This window comes from Schistocerca serialis, chromosome 2, assembly GCF_023864345.2.
Source record: "Schistocerca serialis cubense isolate TAMUIC-IGC-003099 chromosome 2, iqSchSeri2.2, whole genome shotgun sequence".
Lineage (NCBI taxonomy): Eukaryota > Metazoa > Arthropoda > Insecta > Orthoptera > Acrididae > Schistocerca > Schistocerca serialis.
In genome coordinates this window covers 709479399-709504085 of record NC_064639.1, presented here as the reverse complement: position 1 = coordinate 709504085, position 24687 = coordinate 709479399, and the positions used below count along the sequence as shown (strand labels likewise).

Here is a 24687-nt window from a genome sequence, read left to right as displayed (position 1 = left end):
TTCCTGATGAGGCAACAGTTTGTTGCGAAAGCTTGAATTTTGTGTGTATGTTTGTGTTTGTTTGTGTGTCTGTCGACCTGCCAGCACTTTCATTTGGTAAGTCACATCATCTTTGTTTTTAGATATATATTTCCTACGTGGAATGTTTCCCTATATATATATATAAAAAAATCTCAAGATCCCAATCAGCAGTACGCATGTAACTGTTTGCTGATGACACAAATATTGTTGTAACCGACATAATTATGGTATTGCCAATATCTGCCACCAGTTTTGGAATACATACAAAACTGGTTTGAACTGAACAGGCTAACCTTAAATATTTCAAAAACTTATTATATACATTACAGGAAAACAAAGTCTCATCATGATGTGAACCTCAAAATTTGAAACAACAAATTGAAAGGGTAGCTGCCACAAAATTCTTAGGTGTGCCAATTGATGAAATTTTAGACTGGAAATCCCACATTCTCTACCTCACTAACAAGTTAACCTCTGCTTGCTTTGCATTACGCATGTAGTAGAGTGTAGCAAAACTGCCTACTTTGCTTACATCCATTCGGCTATCACCTATGGCCTAATCCTCTGGGTCACAATAAGGCAAACATGAAAACCATCTTCACCTTACAGAAACGAGCTGTTACAATAATTTCAAGCAGTACAAGGCTAACACCTTCCAAACAGTTATTTGAACACCTAAATATTCTACCCTTACCATGCCTCTATATAAAAAAAGGTTTGTTAATATAAAAATGCACATTGTTAAGTATAAAACCAACTCTGATCTTCATTCCTACAATACAAGAATGTGCAATGACATCCACATAAAAAGAGTAATCAAGGATTTAACACAAAAACCAAACCAACATTCAAGGTATTATTTTGTACAACAAACTTCCAACTCATCTAAAAGAAATAAAAACATTGTCAAGGAAGCAATATTTAAGTTCTTAATGACAAACTGCTATTATAGTATAAATGAATATCTGCAGTAACCTTGTAGCAAGTAACTACTATCATTTACTATATGTTAATAGTACCAAAAGTCAAATGCTTGCCAGAGCCTCAATCTTAATTTTTTTGAAAAAAAGTGTTAAATCAATTTTTTACTTGTAATGTATTTCATGTGAAATATTCTTTTCATACTATTATATTATTACAGTAATCAAAAGTTGTATTGCCTAAAAATATTGTGATGGGTACAATGAACCATTGTATTATGTAGGAAACTATACACCTGTATCTTATTTTTGTTATACTATGTTCTTTGACAAAATTGATATAATGTACATTGTCACTGGATGAATAAACTGCTACTGCTACTACTACTACTACTACTACTACTACAGCAACTGGCACAGCACCAACGTGAGCTTCATCCTAAGTCAGCAGCAATTTGGTCAGTTCCTGGTTAACAGTGACATAACTCATCTTATCATAAACCAAGTGGTAGAGTCAGTACTAGTTTTATACTATCACACCTCAGAGCACACAATGATAATGATCGGTTTGTGGGGCACGGTCATCAGCACCCATACAAAGTCACACTTTTCACACTCCCAATTTTTTTAACCCAGTCCAATCTAGCCACTAACACAAACAATGATGAAATGATGAGGACAACACAAACATCCCGTCCCCAGGCAGAGAAAATCCCCAACCTGGCCAGGAATCGAACCCGGGACCCTGTGATCCAGGGGCAGCAATGCTAGCCACCATGAGCTGCAGACAGAGCAGACAATGTTACATGAAAGAATGCTATTTCATGCTTTACAACATGAGCAATCTGTTATAGTAATATTATATCTGAACTTTCCAATGAAAATTACTTCCACTACTACTAAAATTGCTTGGTTCCCATAACCCATATAGTAACAATGTGTAAAATGAAGTGTGGTGAGCACAAAATTCCCTGGCGGCTCAGTCGTCAATTCAACAAAAAGGGAACTATACTAATGACCCAACAAATCCAAATGAATTTGCAAAAGTAAGAGAACTGCTGACTTCCTTTTAGAAGAAAATATATTATGCTGGACATAAAATAGCATACATGGTTACATGGAGAATCCACAAACACCATAATATTCATTTACTTTTTAACATTGGGCTGTCTCTCCTAACATTTTAACTTCAGGCATTCTTGACATGGTGAAATTGGATCATCAAATGCATTACATTACAATAAGTTGCATTGCCTTATTATATGAAATCAATCACAACAACAAATTATTGAAAAGTAACTGCGTTGATCGATTAAATTAATAATGATATTTGACATTTGACACGGCATTTTAATATTTTACGGCAGTTCAGTCTTTAAAATTGTTGTCTTTATAAATCACTACTACTCAACTCCAGATGTCATATGTTTTAGTCTGAATCACAATTCGTGAGTACAAAGAGTGCGCCTCCTTTTAGAATTCAATTCGTAACAAACCAACGCTACCTACTACTCATAGTTGTGTACCTGATAAATACTAATAGAAAAACATCCAGATCTACAAACACATTCACGTGCCACGCAGGTCATTGTAGATTTGTATGAGAAACACACTCGCATCTTTGTTTACGCAGATTTCTTTCACTGAAGTTTAACAAATGTGTGCAAGTTATAGTAAACATCATTCGCTTACTATGTCTGCAAGATCCATTTGACGGAAATAGTTGGCAACTAAACAGATTAACAGATTTAATGGTATTACTACGGGCTCTTCCGCATTTGATACTTCATAAGCACGAATTCTTGCACATTCCCGCGCTAACGTGCGAAGACTGCTACAACTTTCTGGGGTGAGTGGTAACTCCAAGCATGCCATTAAAGCATATATCCACCGTCCTTGATACTGGGTCAGTCGTTCCGAATTCGACAGCCATTCCGCATTACACTGCAGCAGCCACTCCACCAAACGTTGACGCAGTGGCAAAACGACACTCACCAACGGGGGTGTTTTGTATTCTACACAAACATCGTACCAGGCTTTCTCGTCGCCTATTTGTGGTACTTTCACGGCACTTTCTTGTGGTGGTTTTCTCTTCCTGTATTTTGACATCTTCTGCCTCAGGGCTGAAAATTTTGCAATTTGTTGTTGTTGCCATTCTAAATCAGGCAAGAATTGCCGAGGGACCTTCTTACACTCAGGCAATATATTGACAACAGCTCTGTTTTTCAGTTTCGCCTTATCAATAACCGCAGTCACAACGTCGTCGCATTTCGAAGCTTCCCAACGAACCTGCTGCAAATACTCCAGCCCATCACTTGGATCTGCAGAAGGATCAAAGTTTTCTGGAAGGTCGTCCACAACGAAAGCCAGTTTCAGGAACTCATTTTTATCACCCATTTTAACAAAAATAAAACAATGTGGACATCTCTTTTGGAACTACACACCTATAAAGAAATGTATCTCCGGAAGTTCCGATCTACGCACGCTGTAATGCACTAGCTCTAACCTAAACCACAAACATAAATGATCACCAACACAGATGTTAAACAAAAGACGATCGTAAAACAATATGACACACAAAAATTTTGACGTTTCTTCTCACAAGATTGTTCTAATACGTCATACATGACAATATGATATTTACATTCGCAAAAACTTTGTCCACCAAATTTTCACTTTTATTTATTAGTTATCTTTCATGAAAGGTTTTCTATAAACTTTTTTTTTCCTGTACGCATCTTACTTGTCTAGTGACAGAAAATCTTTTTGCCGATCGATTGCGCTCGCGCTCGTCAAACAGCCAAACATCGTGTGTTACGGGGTGTTGCTCGTAGCGCTTCCTTGTGGCGGACAGTGAAAGACAAGGAGCTTTTGATTTATTCCGCGCGAAATTCAAAATTGTATGTTAATTACTGAAGTTTTTAATCTCATGTATGTCGTCACAGTCTTCACATCACAACATATTGAAGTGCCTAGTCTGCTTATGAAATTTTTAATACCTACAGTTTACGGTAGAGAAGGACATTACAAAAAAAAAAAAATAAATAAATAAATAAATAAATAAATAAATTCTGGAGAGTATACCCCACAGCTGAAACATAGGAAAGCTCTCTTCAAACTACGAGTAGTTTTTCACGAGATAAGAGTGCCAGTTCTAATTACTTTACTAATCAACACTATATGTTTGAGACGACGGAGGACGACATGGACACACTGGTTTGAATGCTGTGTTTATCGCAGCTGGCCGCACAAACGTCATGGACATTTGTTTCCTTCATTAACCTGGAGCTGAATTTGACCTTTAAGTAACTTTTCTGGAGAAGTTCGCACCCAACTACAGGCCAATAACACAAAGACTTCTAATTATATTTTACAAACCTGGAGGTGCAGAAATATTTATTGGTGTATTGCACTGAAGTGGAGAATTGGAAATAGCTGACAGGCTTTGTGATATAAGCTATTTAGCTTAAAGAGCCTTCTGCTAGAGCACGAGCTATGCAGTACCAGTGTTTTACGGACTTTTTGTCACAGTATGAAACATTTTGAAAATCGGGCGCACTGTCTTCAATAGTGCCTTCAGTAGTACTGACCTAGGAAATTTTCTTGCTTAAGATGTTTCGGGTGAATGAATTGCAAGTAAAGTACAAACGATTACTGATTATGAGGACTACTTCAGTGTTGTACAACGGTGAGAGTTTTGAAGAAAACTGCCTGCGGTGTGTTGATTGCGATTAGTGTTTTTCCTGATAAATAAAATAAACAAAGAAAACTGTCGCTGCTAATTGCAAAGAGTGAAAAAAGGAAAGAAAACCGACAAAGCAAAGCACATTTTTTTATGATGAAGACCATGACGAAGTAAGTGCACATGTTTCTTTGATACAATTTTTAAACTTATCATTGTCTCAGAAGTGAGATTTTAAACTACACCTACAGCAAATGAGACATTCTATATGAGATTGTTCAAATAAATAGACTATTTTTATTCCGTCATTTTTGATTGTGATGAAATTTGGTATAAATTACACACATGAGAAGCCTAATATTTGGTGTGACAGTAGAAGAATTTCAGCCAACATCATTCTTTTCAAAGCAAATTTAAAATTCATTACGATAATTTCGATTATCATCCCTGCATCTTGGACAATTTGCTGATATATGTTTTTATTAATGCGATATGTTGCAGTGGACAGACTGCACCTATATTTTCTTCCATTTTTCCCACCAGAAGCGTTACGAAAAGTAGACCCGAAGTCAGCCGAGCGCAACCGATCGGCACCAAGGTACATACACAACAGAAGTGACAAGTGTGCGTCTTGCTTGGCTTCATGGCTTGGGTGTCGTATGTATGTGGATGAATCCGATAGATTCTTAGTGCTGTTTAAATGAAAAAGTTGATAGCTTCAGTGTCATTTGCCTTTATAATTTTTATATTCCATAAATTATTCTATGAGGACGAACAATATACCTTCGAAAAGTAAGCAGCTGTCAAATTACTATTGTGTCCGTTTTTAATTGGTGACTAATAAAGTTATTTTGTTCAGGAGCCACATACTCAAAGAAGCCCAAACACATACAGAGGATGATGTTGACCATAAATTTCAATTGCCATTAAAAGTAGTGGGATTGATACTGGCTCGTGGCGGTAGCAAGGGTATACCGAAGAAGAACTTGGCAAGAGTTGGTAACCTGACGTTACTTGGGAGATCACTGAAATCCATAAACGAATTTGGGCGTAAGCGTCTTAATCAAACCTTTCGTGGTATTTTCATACGTACGTAACTGTCATGGAAAACGGTCACACTATTTTGTGTAGGTTTCGACTCGGTGTGGGTTTCAACCGATGATAAAGAAATAGCAGAAGAGGCCGAGAGATGGGGAGCCAAAGTGCATTGGCGGTCATCTGAAAGTGCAACAGATACAGCTTCGTCAATGATCGGCGTCGAAGACTTCCTCGCTCACCATGGAGGTATGTTGTTGTGTAGTAACTGATTACCGGTATGCCAGTATTTGTTGTAACGGGGATATTCGATTTATTAGCTTAATACAATGCAAAGAATTTACTTCATACAAACGTAAATATACTGGAGTTTAAAATATACTTTTACAGACTTTGGTGACAGGTTGCTTACGTCAAACAAGAAAAAATGTTCGTATAAATATATGACCGAAAAATCCTTGTTTTATTGTAATTGATGAAAGTTCACAGTTCACATTATTGGGGCTCAGTACAGATACTTGTAATCAGTTCTCAAAATGTTAAGTCCGTAGTGCTCAGAGAGCCAAGTCTCAAAATGACCTCCTGTTGCCTCGAAACACTTTTGCACTCCTCGAAATGTGAACTGTCGCACAGTTTCAAATACTGCCCGAGCACAGACTGAAATATGCTGGAACTCCATCGTGCATAAAGCGCTTTTTTTTATTTGCAGGTTCACGTCTTCTAGATGGTATTGACCAGTCTTCTGGATTGTGAATTGCCCATGTGTGTTGGTTGTGGAAATTGTTTCCCATCTCTTCCAAACGTTGCCTCATCTGTAAGCAAAACTGAAGAGAGAATCAATAGGCTAACAGTTTGAGCAACAAACTATTGGCGAAAGTTCTCCCCTGGGGAATGATCAGAATACGTGAGTTGTCGTTGAAATATCCTCCAAGTTGACCACATGCCAGGGCCACTAACCTTGTACTGATACCTGGCTCTTCTTTGACAGCCCATAGAACGTGCTCTTCCTGGTTGGGCATATGAGGAATACATTGTTTTCCTCACTTAATAGTCTGTATTGCTACAAATCCTGCCTCTGTAACACAGTAAGCAGCATCAAATGTTGGATGACTCAGCTGTCTTCAGTGTGGAAACACTGTTTGATAAAACTGTGCAGCTTGCACCCATTACAATTCACACAGTCATACTTAAAAATCGTGGTTGCTTGCTCACAAAATGAATATCTTACATTGTTTGAAAGAAGCACTTTCAGTTAACTTGCCACCTGTAGTACACGTGCGCAAAGGACATGTTGAAGAATGACAAATAGTGAATGTAGACAAGTCTGTCTGGTAACACTTTGCTGTCAAGGATACAATGCATTAAACTGGTGCATAGATATGTTGTTGGGTTGTAGGCCTACCTGGAAAGCTATTGAATGTTGACTTCCAGTGATAACCCAAAAACGGAGGGATTCTCAGATATACATTTATATGAACTCTTTCTCTTGTTTTGGTGTAAGGAATCAGTCCACGAAGCTTGTAAAAGTGTTTTGAAATACCCTGTGTACATGTATGTAAAACCAGGATGAGACAGGTTGTTGGTCACAGCCTTGTTGGAGGAACCCTCCTGTCATTCATCTGAAATGATTCAGGAAAGCCTAAATCAGGATGGCTGGTAAGATGAAGAAGTTATACCCTCCCAAATCTGAATCCATTACTTTATCAAATTTACTACCTCCTTCAGTTTATATGTAGTGTACAATGGTATTTTGTTGCAACATACATTTGGGATTTATTTATGTAATCGAATGGTGATTTTATACAGTATACAGTTGTTATAAGACAAGTTTAAACCTTAAAGTCCGTGTTTTTCAATAATAATTTGGAATAATTTCACTTGATATTATGTTGTTTGTTACACATTGTATCTCGCAGTTGAAGAAAGCAATTTGTTTAAAAGTTTTTTAGTTATTTGGTGTCTAGCTGGGTTGAGAATTCCATTTTATGTGCTTCTGGTTGGAGTCTAGCCACAGATTACACTAAGATCAACATTTTTCTAATTTTCAGTGCACATGAAACTGAAAGTAGAGTAATTTTATTCTTTCATTTCAACTTCACATCCTCAAAATTGACTCAACTATTTTATTCATGCAGTTGATGCCAATTAAATAACAGTTCAGTCTCTTCATAACCAATGTTTCTGTGCAAAGAGACACTATCTCCGTAACCCAAGGCATTTTGGAGAAACATACTCAGTTTCTGAGTATGACGTTTGTCCATGTTTACACAGAACACCTCATAAAATATCTAACATGCATGTTGTTCAGACATTCCTGAACATACCTCATCGAATATATCTATTTGTTCACAGATGTATAAGAGGCATAACATAGCAAAAGTCCACCGAGGCTTCACACTATTTCATATGCTGTGACCAGGAGTCAGTTCTCTGCCCTTCTTCATTGCAGTCATTAGGATCTGCTTGATGGCCAAGCCTGATTAGATTCTAAACCAGAATTTTTCAGTAGAGCAAATAGTGGAGTTGCCTGCAGATGTGATCTGTTGAAATTCCTGATGATTCATTTTGTCTTTTAGGCTGATTATGTACTGAAATTTGTCATCAGGGTGCACTTGCAGAAGTCATGAATCCATCACAAAGCAGTAGATTAATATGAATGCTGCAAAATTGCTGTATTGGTCGCTAAATGAAATGCCACTAGTTAAAAGAACACTGACTTTATTTTACGACTTTCGGTAGATAACCATCATCAAATAGTGTGGGAAGCAAAATACAAATGACAGACAGTATACAAAGGTATATAGAGCAACATGACAAGAGTGTAAGCATTACAAAGTTTCGTCATATTCAGAGCTGACATACACACCATAATCATACAGGGTTTCAGGTGCATAAAGACATGTTGTAACTGATACGCGATACAGCTGTCATGACATACTAATTACAAAACTACATCATGCTTTCTAGCTAGACTATTTACACCACCAGAGGGTGGTGAAGCATACATAGGTGGTGCTGTATAATGGCAAAAACAGAATGATAGAGTTTAATTTATTTACATAAAAATTGTTGAATGTAAAACATGACTTTCAGAAATGATACTCCCCCCCTCCCCCCATTCCCCCCTCCCCCCATTCCCCCCTCCCCCCATTCCCCCCTCCCCCCATTCCCCCCTCCCCACATTCCCCCCTCCCCACATTCCCCCCTCCCCACATTCCCCCCTCCCCACATTCCCCCCTCCCCACATTCCCCCCTCCCCACATTCCCCCCCTCCCCCTCTCCCCCCATTACCCCCCTCTCCCCCATTACCCCTCTCTCCCACCTCTCTCTCTCTCTCTCTCCCCCACCTCTCTCTCTCTCTCTCTCCCACCTCTCTCTCTCTCTCTCTCCCACCTCTCTCTCTCTCTCTCTCCCACCTCTCTCTCTCTCTCTCCCCCACCTCTCTCTCTCTCTCCCCCACCTCTCTCTCTCTCTCTCCCCCACCTCTCTCTCTCTCTCTCCCCCACCTCTCTCTCTCTCTCCCCCACCTCTCTCTCTCTCTCCCCCACCTCTCTCTCTCTCTCCCCCACCTCTCTCTCTCTCTCCCCCACCTCTCTCTCTCTCCCCCCCACCTCTCTCTCTCTCTCTCTCTCTCTCTCTCTCTCTCTCTCTCTCTCTCTCTCTCTCTCCCTCCCCCCCCCCACCTCCCCCCCCCCACATCTCCCCATCACATCTCTCCCTCTCCCCCCCACATCTCCCCACCACATCTCTCCCTCTCCCCCCCACATCTCCCCACCACATCTCTCCCTCTCTCCCCCCCTCCCCCCCCCCACATCTCTCCCTCTCTCCCCCCCCCCCACATCTCTCCCTCTCCCCCCCCCCCACATCTGTGTGTGTGTGTGTGTGTGTGTGTGTGTGTGTGTGTGTGTGTGTGTGTGTGTGTGTGTGTGGGCGCGCGCGGGCGCGCGCGTGAGGGGGGGGATGGGGGTGGTTATGCCAGCATATGTCTTATTCTTTATTTATTTGTCCTTTGTCCAACACGACAGGGTTACTGGGGACAGGGATAGGGCCTACCATCCTTCTGCTTTGACCAGCGATGTCATCACTATGCCGAAAATCCCCTGCTCAGAGCGTTTCCAACACAGCTACCAAAATATCTAGCATAACACCTGCAAAAACACAAATACCAGTATACTGACTTAACCCAATGAAATTAGGACAACTACCGGGAAAAAGAGGGTTTTGGACAGGGTCAAACTAAAATTCAATAATGGGGGTGGGGAGGAATCACTCAAGTCTGCCAGAAAATAAAACCCAACAAAACACACCATAAGATCATGATATCCCAATCTTCAGTTAACATATATAGCTCAGTCTTAGACCAGGATTTCAATAACACTCCACCACCACCACCGCACAACTACAAAATCCGGTATCTCAATTTCCAGTTTCCTATATAGCCCAACCCTAGACAAAGATGCCAATAAACCCTTCCCACAACTACAAAGATTCACCTCTGTAGCTCAAACCTAGAATAAGACACCAATAATCAACTCCCCCCCCCCCCCCCCACACACACACACACACAACTACAAAAGCTGGTATCCCAATCTCTTGTTCATTTATATAACCCCACACGAGAGTAAAAGTGGACTTACAGTTTCAGTGGCTTTTCCATTGCGTGTTGCAGTTTGCCCTGTCTGGGGTGAATTCTGAGATGTGAAAATGTTGAATGATGAATCACATAGAACAAGATGGTAGAACCTATGAGTAAATAGTTTTCAATACCTCATAAATGGTAAATGTTCTTTTTTTTAACTAAATCATAGGAGAATGCAGACGAAGCATTGTTTTTTAATGAAATCATAGGAGAAGGTAGGTGGATCAGTGTTTGTTATTAACTGAGCCGTATGTTCAACATAGTAATAAACATTGAGCCACCCACCTTCTCCAGTGATTTAACTAAAAAAATGATCCACTGAGTCAGTGATATGCAGGCACTTAAGAGTACAGTTTAAATATTACGATTTATTCTGTTTTATATGGCTACATTCTGCATGATATATTCCATTGTGCTAACAGGTAATTTTGCACACTCCACATTGTGACAGCTGTAGTACACTAAATGACACAATGAAGTATGTCACGAAGGTATTGCCATCACATAATTAAACTGCTAGAGCATGTCGCCTCTTCATACACTGCACTGTCTACAACATTTCACTTCCACTTCAAATCAAACACAAGGCAGCTCAATGACATCACACAATACATGGCGCCACAGCGCAACTACATCATGGGTCAAAGCAGACAGGTGGTATCTGACAACCAAGTATACTGAACACAAGTGTGTAGGACTTGTCAGCTATATCACAGATATATTATTTACATATATGTAAAACACATACAAACAGGGATTGTATTAGGCAAGCATAAGACAGGAAGTCGACCATGATGCTTCCAGTGGTACATTTCCAGCATTCGCCTTAGTAATCTGGGAAAAATGTGGGAAACCCACATTTTGCTCCTTGCAATTCTTTCTGTGCTATGTTAAGAATTTCAAAGTGTGCCTTGCCCTCAACATTGTCAAAAGCTTTCTCTATATCTAAAAGTGCTGTAAACATACATCTGCCTGCCTCATAAATCATGCATACCAGGTACACTAGCTTTGGGTAAAAGTCTAGAATAGGGCCAGTAGCATACTTAAGTGTTTCATGCAGGAATGTTATCAGCATTTGCTGCGAGGTATGATGTGAACAAAAGGTGTATCAGCTGTTTGCGTTAAATAGCCAACGAGAGAGCAGCTGGCTTAAGACGTGTTTCCAAATAATACATTCAGAAGAAAGACTGAAACTTTGCTGTAAACAAAATTTAATTGCTTCTTGTTTGAGTCACAGCCATTCAAAGTCTGCTAGTATCTGCAAAGCAAAGACAATGTCACAGCCCATGATATAATCTAAAAGGCAATGAGACATTTTTTTGCTCTGTGTTGCTGCGCAATCAATCTGCATAAATCATGGGACAAGTTGGGTGGCTCAGTGTTTTTTTAAATTTAATATTGGAGAAGGTAGGTAGTTCAGTGTTTATTAATATATTGAACATGCATCTATATTATTAATAAACATTGATTCACCTATCTTCTCCTACTATTGAATTAAAAAACATTCATCCGTGTACTCCAAGTGGTGGCTTGAGCTGCACTTCCAGATGATTCCATCCACACAAACCTTTGATTCTTTAAGAGTCATTTTACAACCACATTTGACTGATTAATTTTCATGTTTCTGCAACTAATCCACGAGACATGCACCAACAGACATTGTCGCCACACGTAACTAAATTGCATAAATCAGTGCACTTTATAGCACTCGTTGCCATAAACCACAAAATATTTCTCTCAAAACTCACTAATACACAAAGAAACAACAAACAAGACAATGATCTCTCTTTCGGTGCTATAAATACATTGCCTCTCTTCTTGCCTCTCAATTGTTACACCAAAGAATCATCCCATTGGCTGCGCAAAACTGAGGTGTTGAAGATGTATGAGCAATAGATAAGCACTGTCGTGACTGCTGCTGGCCCTTGTCTTGACTTAAGCGCAATTTGGCTGTGGTATGTTGCCACAGATATATCATATATATCATTACTTTTGAGAGATTTATCGTCTACTTCAGGTACAGTGAGCCGCTTGGGGTAAGTGCGCGGTCTGAGGTATCTTGTCACGTTGTCACGGCTCTCCCCCTCACCCCCCCCCCCCCCCCCCCCCTTCTGTCAGAGGTTCGAGTCCTCCCTCAGGCATGGGTGTGTGTGTTGTCCTTAGTGTAGGTCAGTTTAAGTTAGATTAAGTAGTGTGACTTATGGACTGATGACCTCAGCAGTGTGGTCCCATAAGACCTTACCACAAATTTTCAGGTACCATGTTTTGATGTACATCTTTCAGCAAACTGTCAAAATTTTCTCTCAGTATCACAACGTCCAACTCCTCTTCACCTACTCACAACTGTTTTGCAACTACATGCATGACAAGCATAGGGCCCAAGCCGTTGCAGTAATTCTTCCTTTCCTGTGCTGCACTTTAACTCTTTGACTGTATCTTTTCTCTGACATATTCTCTAGGACAAACTACTGATGATATGATTTGCTCGTAGAACTTTGAGTTTCTACTGTATTCCTTTTTTCCTGTTTGAGCCATAATTGCCTAAAACTTTCCATGAAACTCTCTAAGGTCTCTTGTTCTTTCAAGTTATCAGAGTCCCGCCTGCTTAATTTCCTACCTTTTTGCAGTTTCTTCAGTTTTGATCTGCTGTTGGTAATCATTAAATTATGGTCCTATTACACATTTTCCACTGGAAATGTTTTACAGTTTAAAATATAATCTTTAAATCTCTGTCTTGGGTCATTCTACATCAAGGAGATCAGGGGTTGACCATCCCTATATCTAATGAAATTTGGTGTGAATGTTCTATATGGTCTTGGATGGTTGTATACCAAATTTCAGTCCAATATCTTCAGTGGTTGAATTTTTAGGGGCTTTTAAAGAGAGACTACTCATCTTCGCATCACGTACGGAGGTGCAAATGTGCCAAGTTTAGTAGGCTTTTTTAAAAGTTCTAGAAAATCTTTGGTCATTTGCTTTAATGTACATAGACAACTTCAAAAATCAGGGATTTAGCCACACCTAAATAAAAATGAAAGCCTCTAAAGTGGCCAAAAAATTTGTCGCGGTATTCTGAGAGCCAAGGTTTGACCAACCACTGCTACTTTTCATATGAACCAATCACAACAAAACTTCAGAGGGTTATACCTGACTGTGATTTTTTATGTATTGGACAAATTTAATTATCATTGGATGCCTAGATGAAAAGATATGCTTCTCCAAAGTTGGCCAAAATTTTCTACATACAAATTTTAGAGTATTTTTGGGGGGCAGTATCTCAACTGTGTCTTTTCAATACTTTTTTTCCTTCCCACTGCTGAAAAGAGCATGCTTTAAGCTTTCCAAACTATATTGTTTAATTTCTGGGTTGTGTATTTTGATGAGTAAGCATATGTTTTAAAAGTTGTTATTTTAGTACTTTGAGAAGATTGCAAAGTGAAATATTTTGCTGATACAGCAAATTTGGAAAACAAAAATACTAAAGAGTCGAAGGCATGAACTGTGAAACTCTGATTACAATTAACTATCTTAAATTGATGATTTCTCTTGTTCCAAGATTTGTATGTCCCATGGCAAACCTTGTTTCTGTATCAGGATGAATTTTTTCAATCTCTTTTTTTGGTACATAAAAAACTTTATGCCTGGAATATTAACATCACAGAATTTGAATAAATCATATTGAGTCAATATTTGAAATACGTAACCCACTTCCAAACCATAACCAAAAATTTTTTTTCCGCTTTCAACACTACCGAGTCAATATTTGCTTATGTAAGGGCCTTTGCAAACTAGCATGGGCTGCTAGTCTTTTTGCTATTCCCCCAATGCCATCACAAGGTGATTTACCATGGCATCTTCCAAAAAAAAAATTCGATTTAGCAGAGATACCAAAATTCTTTTCATGCAGACATAAATTGATGAAATTTTTGAAATTCATACACTGATCAGCTGAACCATTACTGAAGTAATAAATGTTTCAATCTTTGTCTTTAAATATGCTGTTAATTTTATTTGAAAGGCATGAACAGTAGTGGTTTCATGACAGAGACAGTTGCTGATCATACAAATGTTAATATTCTGATGACATTCTTTGCCACTAAAATAGACAACGAATGGATGTAATGTGAACCGACTATTCTCCAAATGAAATCCTTGCACCGCATCTTGAACAACAAATGAATAAGTCTCAGCAAAATCCATCAATATAATTAATTCTTTTTCTATAAGATTTCTTTTTAGTTGCTGAAGGTATAAACTTTGGTGTTTTGACACAAAGTGATGGCTTCTTAAACCAGTAATTTTCAAAATTGGTGCCTCCATGAAATCTTAAACAGTTGTCTGACATGTCTCTCATGTATCTCTGTCAGTATGTACCCATTGCTTGTATTCCATTGTTTCTTCAGGGTCAAAGTCTTTAAAAGCATCCTGAAGAAAAGCCTCAGTTGCATTTTTCCTGGACATTCCTCACAGTTTTGCAGCATACAATCTTTTGATTCCAAACTGCATACAGTTTTTTCCATCAAATCCTTGCAGTCAACTGCACTAGTTTATTAAATCAGGCACTTCCACCAAGATATTTTGCGACGTCCGTTGTTAAACCAAACCCACAGTTGAAATACGTTGTTAATAACATTGAAGAAAAGGTAAACGACTTCAGTAAATTTGACTGTGTTATTGTTCTGGCTGGAACAAATGATGTTTTATCAGATATCAAGGATTACCAATGCACTGTGAACATGGTACTCAAAAAATCTATGAACACTAAAGTGATTCTGTGCACAGTACTCTACAGATATGACAGGGTGGAATGGAATGACAGAATATACCAAATGAACACGTTCTTGATGGAATATGTTGCCCAGTACAGTCACGCTAAGGTACTGGATGTAAATCTCTTTTTAAGGAGGACTGATTATACAAAGCATGGACTACATTTGGTGCTGAAAGGAAAGGAAAAACTATGCAGAAACATTCATTATTCAGCCATGATTCAGCCCACCACACAGTCACTGATCTCTGTTAACTGATTGCAACAGGCAGATCAGTCACTCAACGAAACTGTATGCTTACAATATGGGAAAATAACAGAAGACAAAACCAAAAATTTAAAGTAAATATGCATACCATGGAATGAACAAGTGACAAGGAAGCAACACAGAAGACAGCACCATCACAGTATACGAAAATAACAGAAGAAGAACCCAAAAAATTTACAGTAAATTTGCCGTCAGTGGAACCAACAAATGGCAGGGGATCAGCACAGAAGACAATATCACCATGTAAAAAGAGTTAGGAGGAAGCCCTACCAGAGTGAACAGAAGTTAGAAACAACAGATCACGACGAAGCACCAGGCAGAAGTTAGCATCCAAACAACATATGAAAGATTTTTTATGGCCCAATCCACTGTAGAAGAAAACAACCAAGGAGTCCAAGACCCCCAGGAGGTGAAAATCAGGCCAGAAATGAAAAGACTGGAGCCTACTCTTCAAAGAAGTAACCAAACAAGAAACATACCTCTAATAGAACTGAATAATTTTTTTACTCTCCTATATCATAATGTACAGGGCTTAACCAATAAACTATATGAGCTAGAGGTCCTTTTGAATGACTAATTGAAGAAGATTTCTATCATATGTGTAACTGAACACTGGCTACAGGAACTACAAAAATGTGCAGTTGAGATTTCAGACTTCCAGTTGGCTAGCAGCTTTTGCTGGGGAACATACAGAGGGGGGTGGAACATGTATATATGTAAGAACAGGTATTAAATCAAAGGCAATTAGGCTTAAAAATGTCTGCTGTATTGAAAAAGATTTGGAGTATTGTTTATGTGAACTGAGAGTTAGTGAGATTATAATTGCATGTATATATAGGTCCCCATCTGGTAATTTCGAATTATTCTCTGAAAATTTGGGAAATCTTTTGAACTATCTAAACTGCCTGCACAAAATACATAATTGTGCTTGGGGATTTCAATATTAATTTAAAGGACAGCTGTAAAAAAGGGCAAAAACTTGTTAATCTAATAAAAACATACAATATGAACATGTGTGTAGAAGATATCACCAGATACAGCAGCAAATGTAATATAGACCAAATATTCAGTGAAAAATCAAAATGTGGCTTTAAATTTGAGGTATTTGATACACGTTTCTCTGATCATCAAGCAGTTAAATTGACTTTTAATAAATCTCACGAGAAAAGTGACAACAGGAGATATATTGAGAAAAAATTAATGACAGCATTAGGGTCTTCAATCTAATGTTAAAAAATGTAAATTGGGACACGGAAAGCAATAGTTCTGTAGATATGAAATTCAACAAGTTGTTCTCAAATTATAAATACTGCTACGATATTTCATTGTCTCTGAAGAAAATGAAAATAAGCAAGAAATTAAATTCATGGATAACAAGTGAAATCAAAGAGTCATCAGAAAGTCTTAGAATGCTATATAAGTGTGCAAAGCAAAATACTATCTTGAAACCATATGCCAAGTGTTATAGGAAAAAGCACAGGAAAGCTAAAATTGCTGCAAAAAGGAAGCACAATGATTCATATATCAGAAAGGGTAACAACAACATGAAATCTACGTGGAAAGTTATTAATAATCACACAGGAAAACATGAAAGTGCAAGTAATAAAATCATCATAAAACACAAAAATGAAGTTGTCGATGGTCCACTTCTAATAATTTAATGACATTATATTAATGTAGTCCAAAACCAGATCACCACTAAATTTAATCCAAAGACAAAGATAACAACTCCAATAAATGAAAGGACAATGTACCTATATCCCGTAACACTCAGAGAAGTGTAGTCGGCTATCGGCAAACTAAAGAGTAAAATGACCTGAGGATTTGATGGTATCCCTGACAAAATTATTAAATATAGTATCAACAATGTTGTCTCTCAGCTTGTGAACATATTCAATGACTCCTTTGAACCTGATGTGTTTCCAAGTAAACTTAAGCAGTCAACAGTAATACCAATTTATAAAAGTAGTGACAAGTTTGACATTAAAAATTTCAGACCTCCATCATTATTATCTGTATTTTCAAAAATAATTGAAAGAATAATGTATGACAGATTGCTAGACTTCCTAAACAAAAATAAAATTCTTGTGAATTCACAGAATGGTTTCAGAAAAGGCAAATCTACACAAACAGCTCTCTTCAATTTCCTAAAACTTGTGTACAAAGCTATTGAGGACAAGGAACTGATCTTTGGGTTGTTTTTGGACCTTTCCAAAGGTTTCAATCGTATAAATCATAGCCTACTGCTGTTAAAACTGTATAATTATGGTGTCCGTGGTATTTCCTTTGAGTGGTTCAAGTCATATTTAACTGAAAGGAAACAAGAAGTACAAATTACTCAGGATGGAAATGTGTACCATTCTGAAAATAAAAAAGTTAACTATGGGGTGCCCCAGGGCTCGGTATTGGGACCATTGTTATCCTTGATTTTTATTCATGACCTACCTCAACAGTTTTCAACAGCTGATACCATATTATTTGCTGATTATACCAGCTTCATTATAAAAGGGAAGAATGATTACAAGATGCAGTAAAAAATCGACAGAACAGTAGAAGTGGCAGTAAAATGGTTTAAAGATAACTGTCTAGTTGCCAATGACAAGAAAACTGTATGGATGAACTTCAACCATGTAAGGAACAAAAATAGGGCCAATGTAAAATTCACATTATCAACTAGCCATATTCAGCAAAAGAATCACAAAATTTTTTTACGATTATGAGTGGATGAGTGTCTAAGATGGGAAAAACATATAGAAATGCTTAACAAAAAATTAAGCAACTACTGTTACATATTAAGAGTGCTTAAAGATTGCTGCAATATCAAAACAGTGTTAAGTGTTTATTACGTATACGTACATAGTCTACTGAAGTATGAAATAGTGTTCTTGGGAAATACCTCTCTTGCAACAGTGTTTTAAGCTCCAAAAGAAAGCTTTCAGAGTAATAAGTGATGTTGCTTACAGAGCACCATGTAGTGGTATCTGTAAGTAATTAAAAATCATGACTTTACTATCTATATTTATATTTGAAAGCATATGCTTCATTAAAAACCATCAAGTTTCACCTTTGAATAGTGAGATCCACCATTATCAAACAAGGAACAGGGATTACTATCATAGGGATGTGCACAGAGAATCAATATATCAGGACAGTGCTGTTTACAAACCAAAAATGATGTACAGTGCATTTCCAGATAGCATAAAAAAAATACAAAACAGTAATACATTCAAAAAAGAACTAAAAAACTACTAATAAACATCAGCTTTTACAGCATTAACGAATACCTGGAATTTTGCTCAAATCTGTAGATCTACTTCATAACTCTCTAAACAAAAGTTTGCAAACTCCTTTCACTTCTGGATGAAGTGTTTGGAACAAGCCAAACAGTCTTTTTACGCTTAGTTGAGCATTCAAAAAAACAAAAAACAATTTCCCCACTGTAGTGTGTGTGTGTGTGTGTGTGTGTGTGTGTGTGTGTGTGTGTGTGTGCGTGCGTGCGTGCGTGCGTGTGACAAAACTAGCAATGTGCAGATGAATTTTCACTTTTGTTTCAGCAGGTAATGTCAAACTGACAAGATTTCCTCATTTATTGAGGGGAGGGGGGGGGGGGGGCTTCCGCTTACAAGCAAAGAATCCCCAAATGTCAAACTTTTTTTGTTGAAGGTGGCAAAAATAGATAAAACTGCATTCAAATATAGCTCTACTTCAGTCATCTCGCAATATGAGCTGGTTCATCTTCCCTGTGAAATCAGATGCGGATCCACGAGACCCTGGAGATAAGCATCTTGTTCGTTCTTGGTTGCAAAGTTTGTGTGAAAGCTTTCAAAATTCAATTTTGTTCATTCAATTTGTCATTCAGTACATTATTTCTTGCATCCAAAAAATGAAATCGTGATCCAAATCATTACATATCATTGTCAAAATTGTGTAGCATGAGATTGAACAACATTTTTCTGATCATGTCTTTACTTACGAGGAGGTGGTCTGACTGATTTTTCTGGTACAAGGTCATTTTTTTGGTTGACATACTCTTTGCCATGCAGTATGTCCATTTTTATTTTTCTCCCTGGGATAAGCACTTGGGTTTGCCTTTTTTCAGCCATGAGGCAGATTGCATAATGAATGCTGTTGTATCACTCAATGTGAAACAAAGCACGTGCGAACATTAATAATTCCTGCGACAACAGGTGCATTTGAGCTGGACGTCAAATAACTATGATGGCGGATGGGGAGGGGGTGGGGGGGGGGGGGGGAGTGTGAGGTATGTACCAACCAGAGATGAAGGAAGTCCACACAAACATTCAATTGCCTCTGCACCATCTCTCATACTTTAAAAGGGCCATTGTCCAGACTACTGGCCGTTTGCTGTGCCTAACTTATCATCTGCTGCTTTACCTCCAGAAAGAGTCGGACCACTGTCCTTTCAACATGAAATGGACCAGCTGCCTATGTCAAACCGAAAAATGCAAAGAAATGAAAATCTAATAAACATGGACTACAGCCGATTAACATTTACCAATTCATGTGTAACATTAGTAACACAAAAATAACAATATTAGAGAAGGAAAGTTGCTACTCACCATATAGAGGAGATGCTGAGCTGTCATAGGCACAACAAAAAGATTCACGCAGTTACAGCTTTCGGCCATTAAGGCCTTTGTCAGCAGTAGACACACATACGCACACGTGCGCACACACACACACACACACACACACACACACACACACACACACACACACACACACTCACGCAAACGTAACTTGCACACACATCTGCAGTCTCAGACAACTGAAACCATACTGCGAGCACAAGTGCATGATGGGAGTGGCAACTGGGTGAGGGTAAGGAGGAGGTTGCGGCGGCGAGGGGGAGGAATAGTATGGTGGGGCTGGCGGACAGTGAAGTGGCGCGGTTTAGACGGAGGGCAGGAGAGAAGGTGGGGTGGTGGGGGTCGGGGGTAAGTAGCGGAAAGGAGAGAAATAAAAAGAAATTAAAAATAGGTGTGGCAGTGAAATGACAGCTGTGGAGTACTGGAATGCGAACAGGGAGGGGGCTGGACGGGTGAGGACAGTGACTAACGAAGGTTGAGGCCAGAAGGGTTACAGGAACGTAGGTTGTATTGCAGGGAAAGTTCCCACCAGCAAAATTCAGAAAATTTATTGTTGCTGGGAAGGATCCATATGGCACAGGCTGTGAACAGTCATTGAGATGAGGGGTGTCATGTTTGACAGTGTGTTCAGCAACAGGGGGCTTCACATGTTTATTGGCCACAGTTTGTTGGTGGCCATACATCTGGACACAGCTTGTTCATTGTCCGGCCTACATAGAGTGCAGTACAGTGGTTGCAGCTTAGTGTGTAAATCACACGAATGGTTTCACAGGTAGCCCTGCCTTTGATGGGATAGATGATGTTAGTGACTGGACTGGAGTAGATGGTGGTAGTAGTATATATGGGGCAGGTCTTGCTTCTAGGCCTGTTACAGGGGTGTGAGCCATATGATAAGGGATTGGGAGCAGGGGTTGTGTAAGGATGGACGAGTATATTGTGTAAGTTCGGTGGACTGTGGAATACCACTGTAGGAGGGGTGGGAAGGATAGTGGGCAGGACAGTTCTAATTTCAGGGCACGACGATAGGTAATCAAAACCCTGGTGGAGAATGTAATTCAATTGCTCCGGTCCCAGTTGGTACCGAGTTTCGAGGGGAATGCTGGTCTGTGGCCTGACTGTTTTATTCATCAAAGGCTACATCAGGATGGCAAGTTAGAGGTTCTTAGGTTCTCTACATCAGGAACAGTGGCTTGCTAAATTTGAGGTTTTTTCCCTGTGACAGTTCCCAGTTCAATGGTCCCTGTGAAAATTACGCTAGTACCGACACCAATGGAGCTGAAACTTAACAAAGTTTGTGCAGATTGCTGTGGCACATTCTGTAAAAATTTCAACAAAACTGGAGAAATAATACTAAGTATTACTATTATTATTATTATTATTATTTTTTTTTTTTTTTTTTTGCTTTCATTTTCTAATTTCCCATACCCACATTTGATTTTGTCTTGATAATCCCTGACCCAAAGCTCCTTTATTTCTGCCAATATGCTTTACTAATCCTCTAAGTATAACCTTTCTATTTCTCTTTTTATATTTATGTAGCACACTGGTCTGGCAATAGGGAGGATAACAGTTCAAATCTCTATCCAGATTTAGGTTTTCCATTGTTCCCTAAATCACTCCAGTCAATGTCGGGATGGTCCCTTTTCAGAAGGGCACTGCCAATTTCCTTTCCCATCCTTTCGTAATCAGAGTTCGTGCTCCACCTCAAATGACCACAGTGTTGACGGTATGTTAAATTCTAATCTTCCTGTTCTCCTCCTTTTGAAATTATCTACTCACCTGATTAATCAGTCTAATGTTATGTGCTCTGAGCTGTAGATCGCCAGATTTGGTTTTGCAAATGACAACATCCTCCTGAGTAGTCCCTGCCCAGAGGCAAGAGGACGCCATCATTAAGCCGTACAGTAGAGCTGCAAGTCCTCAATAAATAGAATGGCTGTAGTTTCTCATTTTCAGTTATCGGCAGTGCATAGCAAGGTCATTTGTGGCTAATGTTACAGTGCCAGATCAGTCAGTCAGACCTTTACCCATGCAACTACTGACAGGGCTGCTACCTCTTTTCAGTAACTGTATTGTCACGCAGAAGAAGGTGTGATTAGATGAATGATAAACACTAACGTCACTTAACGAAGGTTTATTCAGCACTTTCACTTACAAGAGCATGGAGTGAACTGCCTCTGGCTAGAACACATACATTATATTTACAGCTACAGAACACTCCAGTAAATGAGTCTTGACACTTGTAGACACTTCTAGTGTGTACTCGAACCGAATATAGAAATTAAAATAGTACAGTCCAGGTGAGTTTTGAACTCACGACCTTCCATTCAGCAGTTTAATATCGTAACCACTACACCATGCTACTACTCAGATTCTTCTGCAACATTGCTCCCTCCTTAAGAGAACAGCATCTTGATGTTACGTCGTCCTAGTCCGGGAACGAGTCGTCGGTCCTGCATACTCAGACTCCAAATGACCGTTGCTCGACCTGGCGGTGATCTTCATAGAACTTCTTTTGCTGCTGCACTCTTCGTCACCTTTCAGCTTGTTGCCTGTTGCCGGAGCTTTGAATTTACGCTGGGTGGCAGGATCCTTGTAGGGCTTGATTTGAAGGATGTGGACCGTATCTCTGATCTTTCATCATCTTGCATCGGGGTCGAAATCTTCAACTTCATAAGTAACATCAGACAACTGTCTTACAACCTTATAAGGTCCAAAGTAGCGCCTGAGGAGCTTCTCAGAGAGACCAACCTTCCGAACAGGACTGAAGATCCAGCCAGACGAGGTCACCAGGCTGGTAGACAACAGGGCAATGTCTCGCTTCATACCTTCTACAATCGTTTTCTTGAGCCTGCAGCATGCAGACTTGATCTAACAGCTGAGCTTCCTCATCTCTGGTTAACACCTGGCTGATGTCATCAGGGTGTAATGGAAACAGTGTCCATCGTTGTAGTCGCCTCATGCCCATGCACCAGGCAAAGTGACGTAAATCCTGTGGTGTCTTGTGTGGCGGCGTTGTAAGCAAATGTCACAAAAGGTAGCACCTCATCCCAGTTGCTCTGCTCGACATTGATGAACATTGATAGCTTGTCGGCAAAGGTCTTATTACAGCATTCAGTAAGCCTGTTAATTTGCGGATGGTAGGCAGTCATCATGTGATGAGTTATGCTGCACTGACGGTTTATCTCTGTCACAAGATTCAATTGAAAAACTTTCCCTTGATCCGTAATTAATGACCTTGGGGCACCCTGTTTTACTACAATGTCTTCCAAGATGAATTTGGCTATCTCGAACGTGTTGGCAGTTTTCACAGCTTTTGTAATGGCACAGCGTGTCAGATAATCAGTGCAAACAATAATCCATCTATTGCCACTAGCAGACGTTGGAAATCATCCGAGGAGGTCAATCCCAACACACTGGAAAGGCGTTTCGGGTGGTGGAATTGGTATGAGTCGGCCAAGTGGTGCGACACATAGTGATGGACACTCCTAAATAAATCTGGCCAGAAAAATCTCTTGCAGATTCTATCGTAGGTCTTAATAAATCCTAAATGTCCGGCCTCAGGTGTATCATGGAATTTCTGTATAACATCCAAGCGCATGTGTTTAGGAATCGCTGGTAGCCACCTCTTTCCAAATGGATCAAAGCTTTTCTTGCAAAGTAATCCATTAACTACCTTAATTTGTCCTTTCACATCCTCTGACCGATTTAAGGCAAGCATAATTTGAAATATCTTGGTGTCCTCCTCCTGCTCAGCAGAGAGATCCTGGAGTGCAGCGAGACAGTCACTATCTTCATCAAAGTCTTGATGGTCTTGCACAGAGTTTCTTGAGAGACAGTCGGCATCTTGGTGTTTTCTTCCACTTTTGTACACTATGGTAACGTCATACTCTTGAAGACATAATGCCCACCTGGCGAGTCATCCTGTTGGATCCTTAAGACCTGTCAACCAACAAAGTGAGTGATGATCTGTAACAACTGTGAATGGCCTTCCATAGAGATACTGTCAAAATTTGCATATGGCCCAGATCACAGCAAGACAGTCTCTTTCTGTCGTTGAGTAGTTTCTCTCAGCTTTTGTAAGTGTCCTAGAAGCATAGGCTATAACCTTCTCTTTTCCATCCAAAATTTGCACCAGAACAGCACCGATCCCATACCCAATGGCATCTGCGTGTAGTTCTGTAAGTGCTCTCTCATCATACAGACCCCGTACAGTGTCATTTATCAGAGCTTTTCGCATCACATCAAAAGAATCTTGTTGAGCACCACCGCAGATAAATTTAGCATCGGCTTTTAACAACTCTTGGAGTGGCCTGGCTTTGATAAAAGTCTTTGATAAAACGACAGTAATAAGAACACAAATCGAGGAAGCTTCTCGCATCTCTATTACTTTTAGGAATAGGAAATTCTGCTATAGATCTCACCTTTTCTGGGTCTGGACTCACGCTTTCGTTTGACACAATGTGTCGAAGTATTTTGATTTCTTTTGCTTCTAAGAGACACTATCTTGGATTAAGTTTCAGTCCGCCTTGTTGGAGACACTTAAGAATAGCCCTCAGTCTCTTCTATATGTTCATCAAATTTCTCTGAGAACACTATAATGTCATCTAAATACAAAGACACATCATCCACTTCAGGTGGCTTAGAAGATTATCCATCATCCGTTCAAAAGTTGCTGGGGCATTACACAAACCAAACGGCATTATCTTAAACTCATACAGGTCCTCAGGGGTGATGAATACAG

At 39.3% G+C, this 24687-nt stretch overlaps 2 protein-coding genes across 2 annotated transcripts in view; one reads left to right on the top strand and one right to left on the bottom strand.

Annotated features, from left to right (window-relative positions):
• Positions 1-2004: 2004 nt before the first annotated feature.
• On the bottom strand, positions 2005-3747 carry LOC126457887 (gem-associated protein 2). Its single transcript, XM_050094559.1, has one exon. It carries the CDS (start codon positions 3336-3338, stop codon positions 2622-2624), a length of 717 nt encoding a protein of 238 aa, XP_049950516.1. The 5' UTR covers positions 3339-3747; the 3' UTR covers positions 2005-2621.
• A 1488-nt stretch (positions 3748-5235) lies between these two features.
• LOC126457885 (N-acylneuraminate cytidylyltransferase) overlaps positions 5236-24687 on the top strand; it is an 85458-nt gene continuing 66006 nt past the window's right edge. The window contains exons 1-3 of the mRNA XM_050094558.1: positions 5236-5415; positions 5483-5673; positions 5755-5907. Coding sequence (XP_049950515.1) covers positions 5324-5415; positions 5483-5673; positions 5755-5907 — 436 coding nt within the window. The 5' untranslated portion in view covers positions 5236-5323. The remainder of the gene's footprint in view (positions 5416-5482; positions 5674-5754; positions 5908-24687) is intronic.

What these genes read in the sequence shown, in the direction of transcription:
- LOC126457887 (XM_050094559.1), bottom strand. Translation starts at nt 3,338, where the DNA reads ATGGGTGATAAAAATGAGTTCCTGAAACTGGCTTTCGTTGTGGACGAC.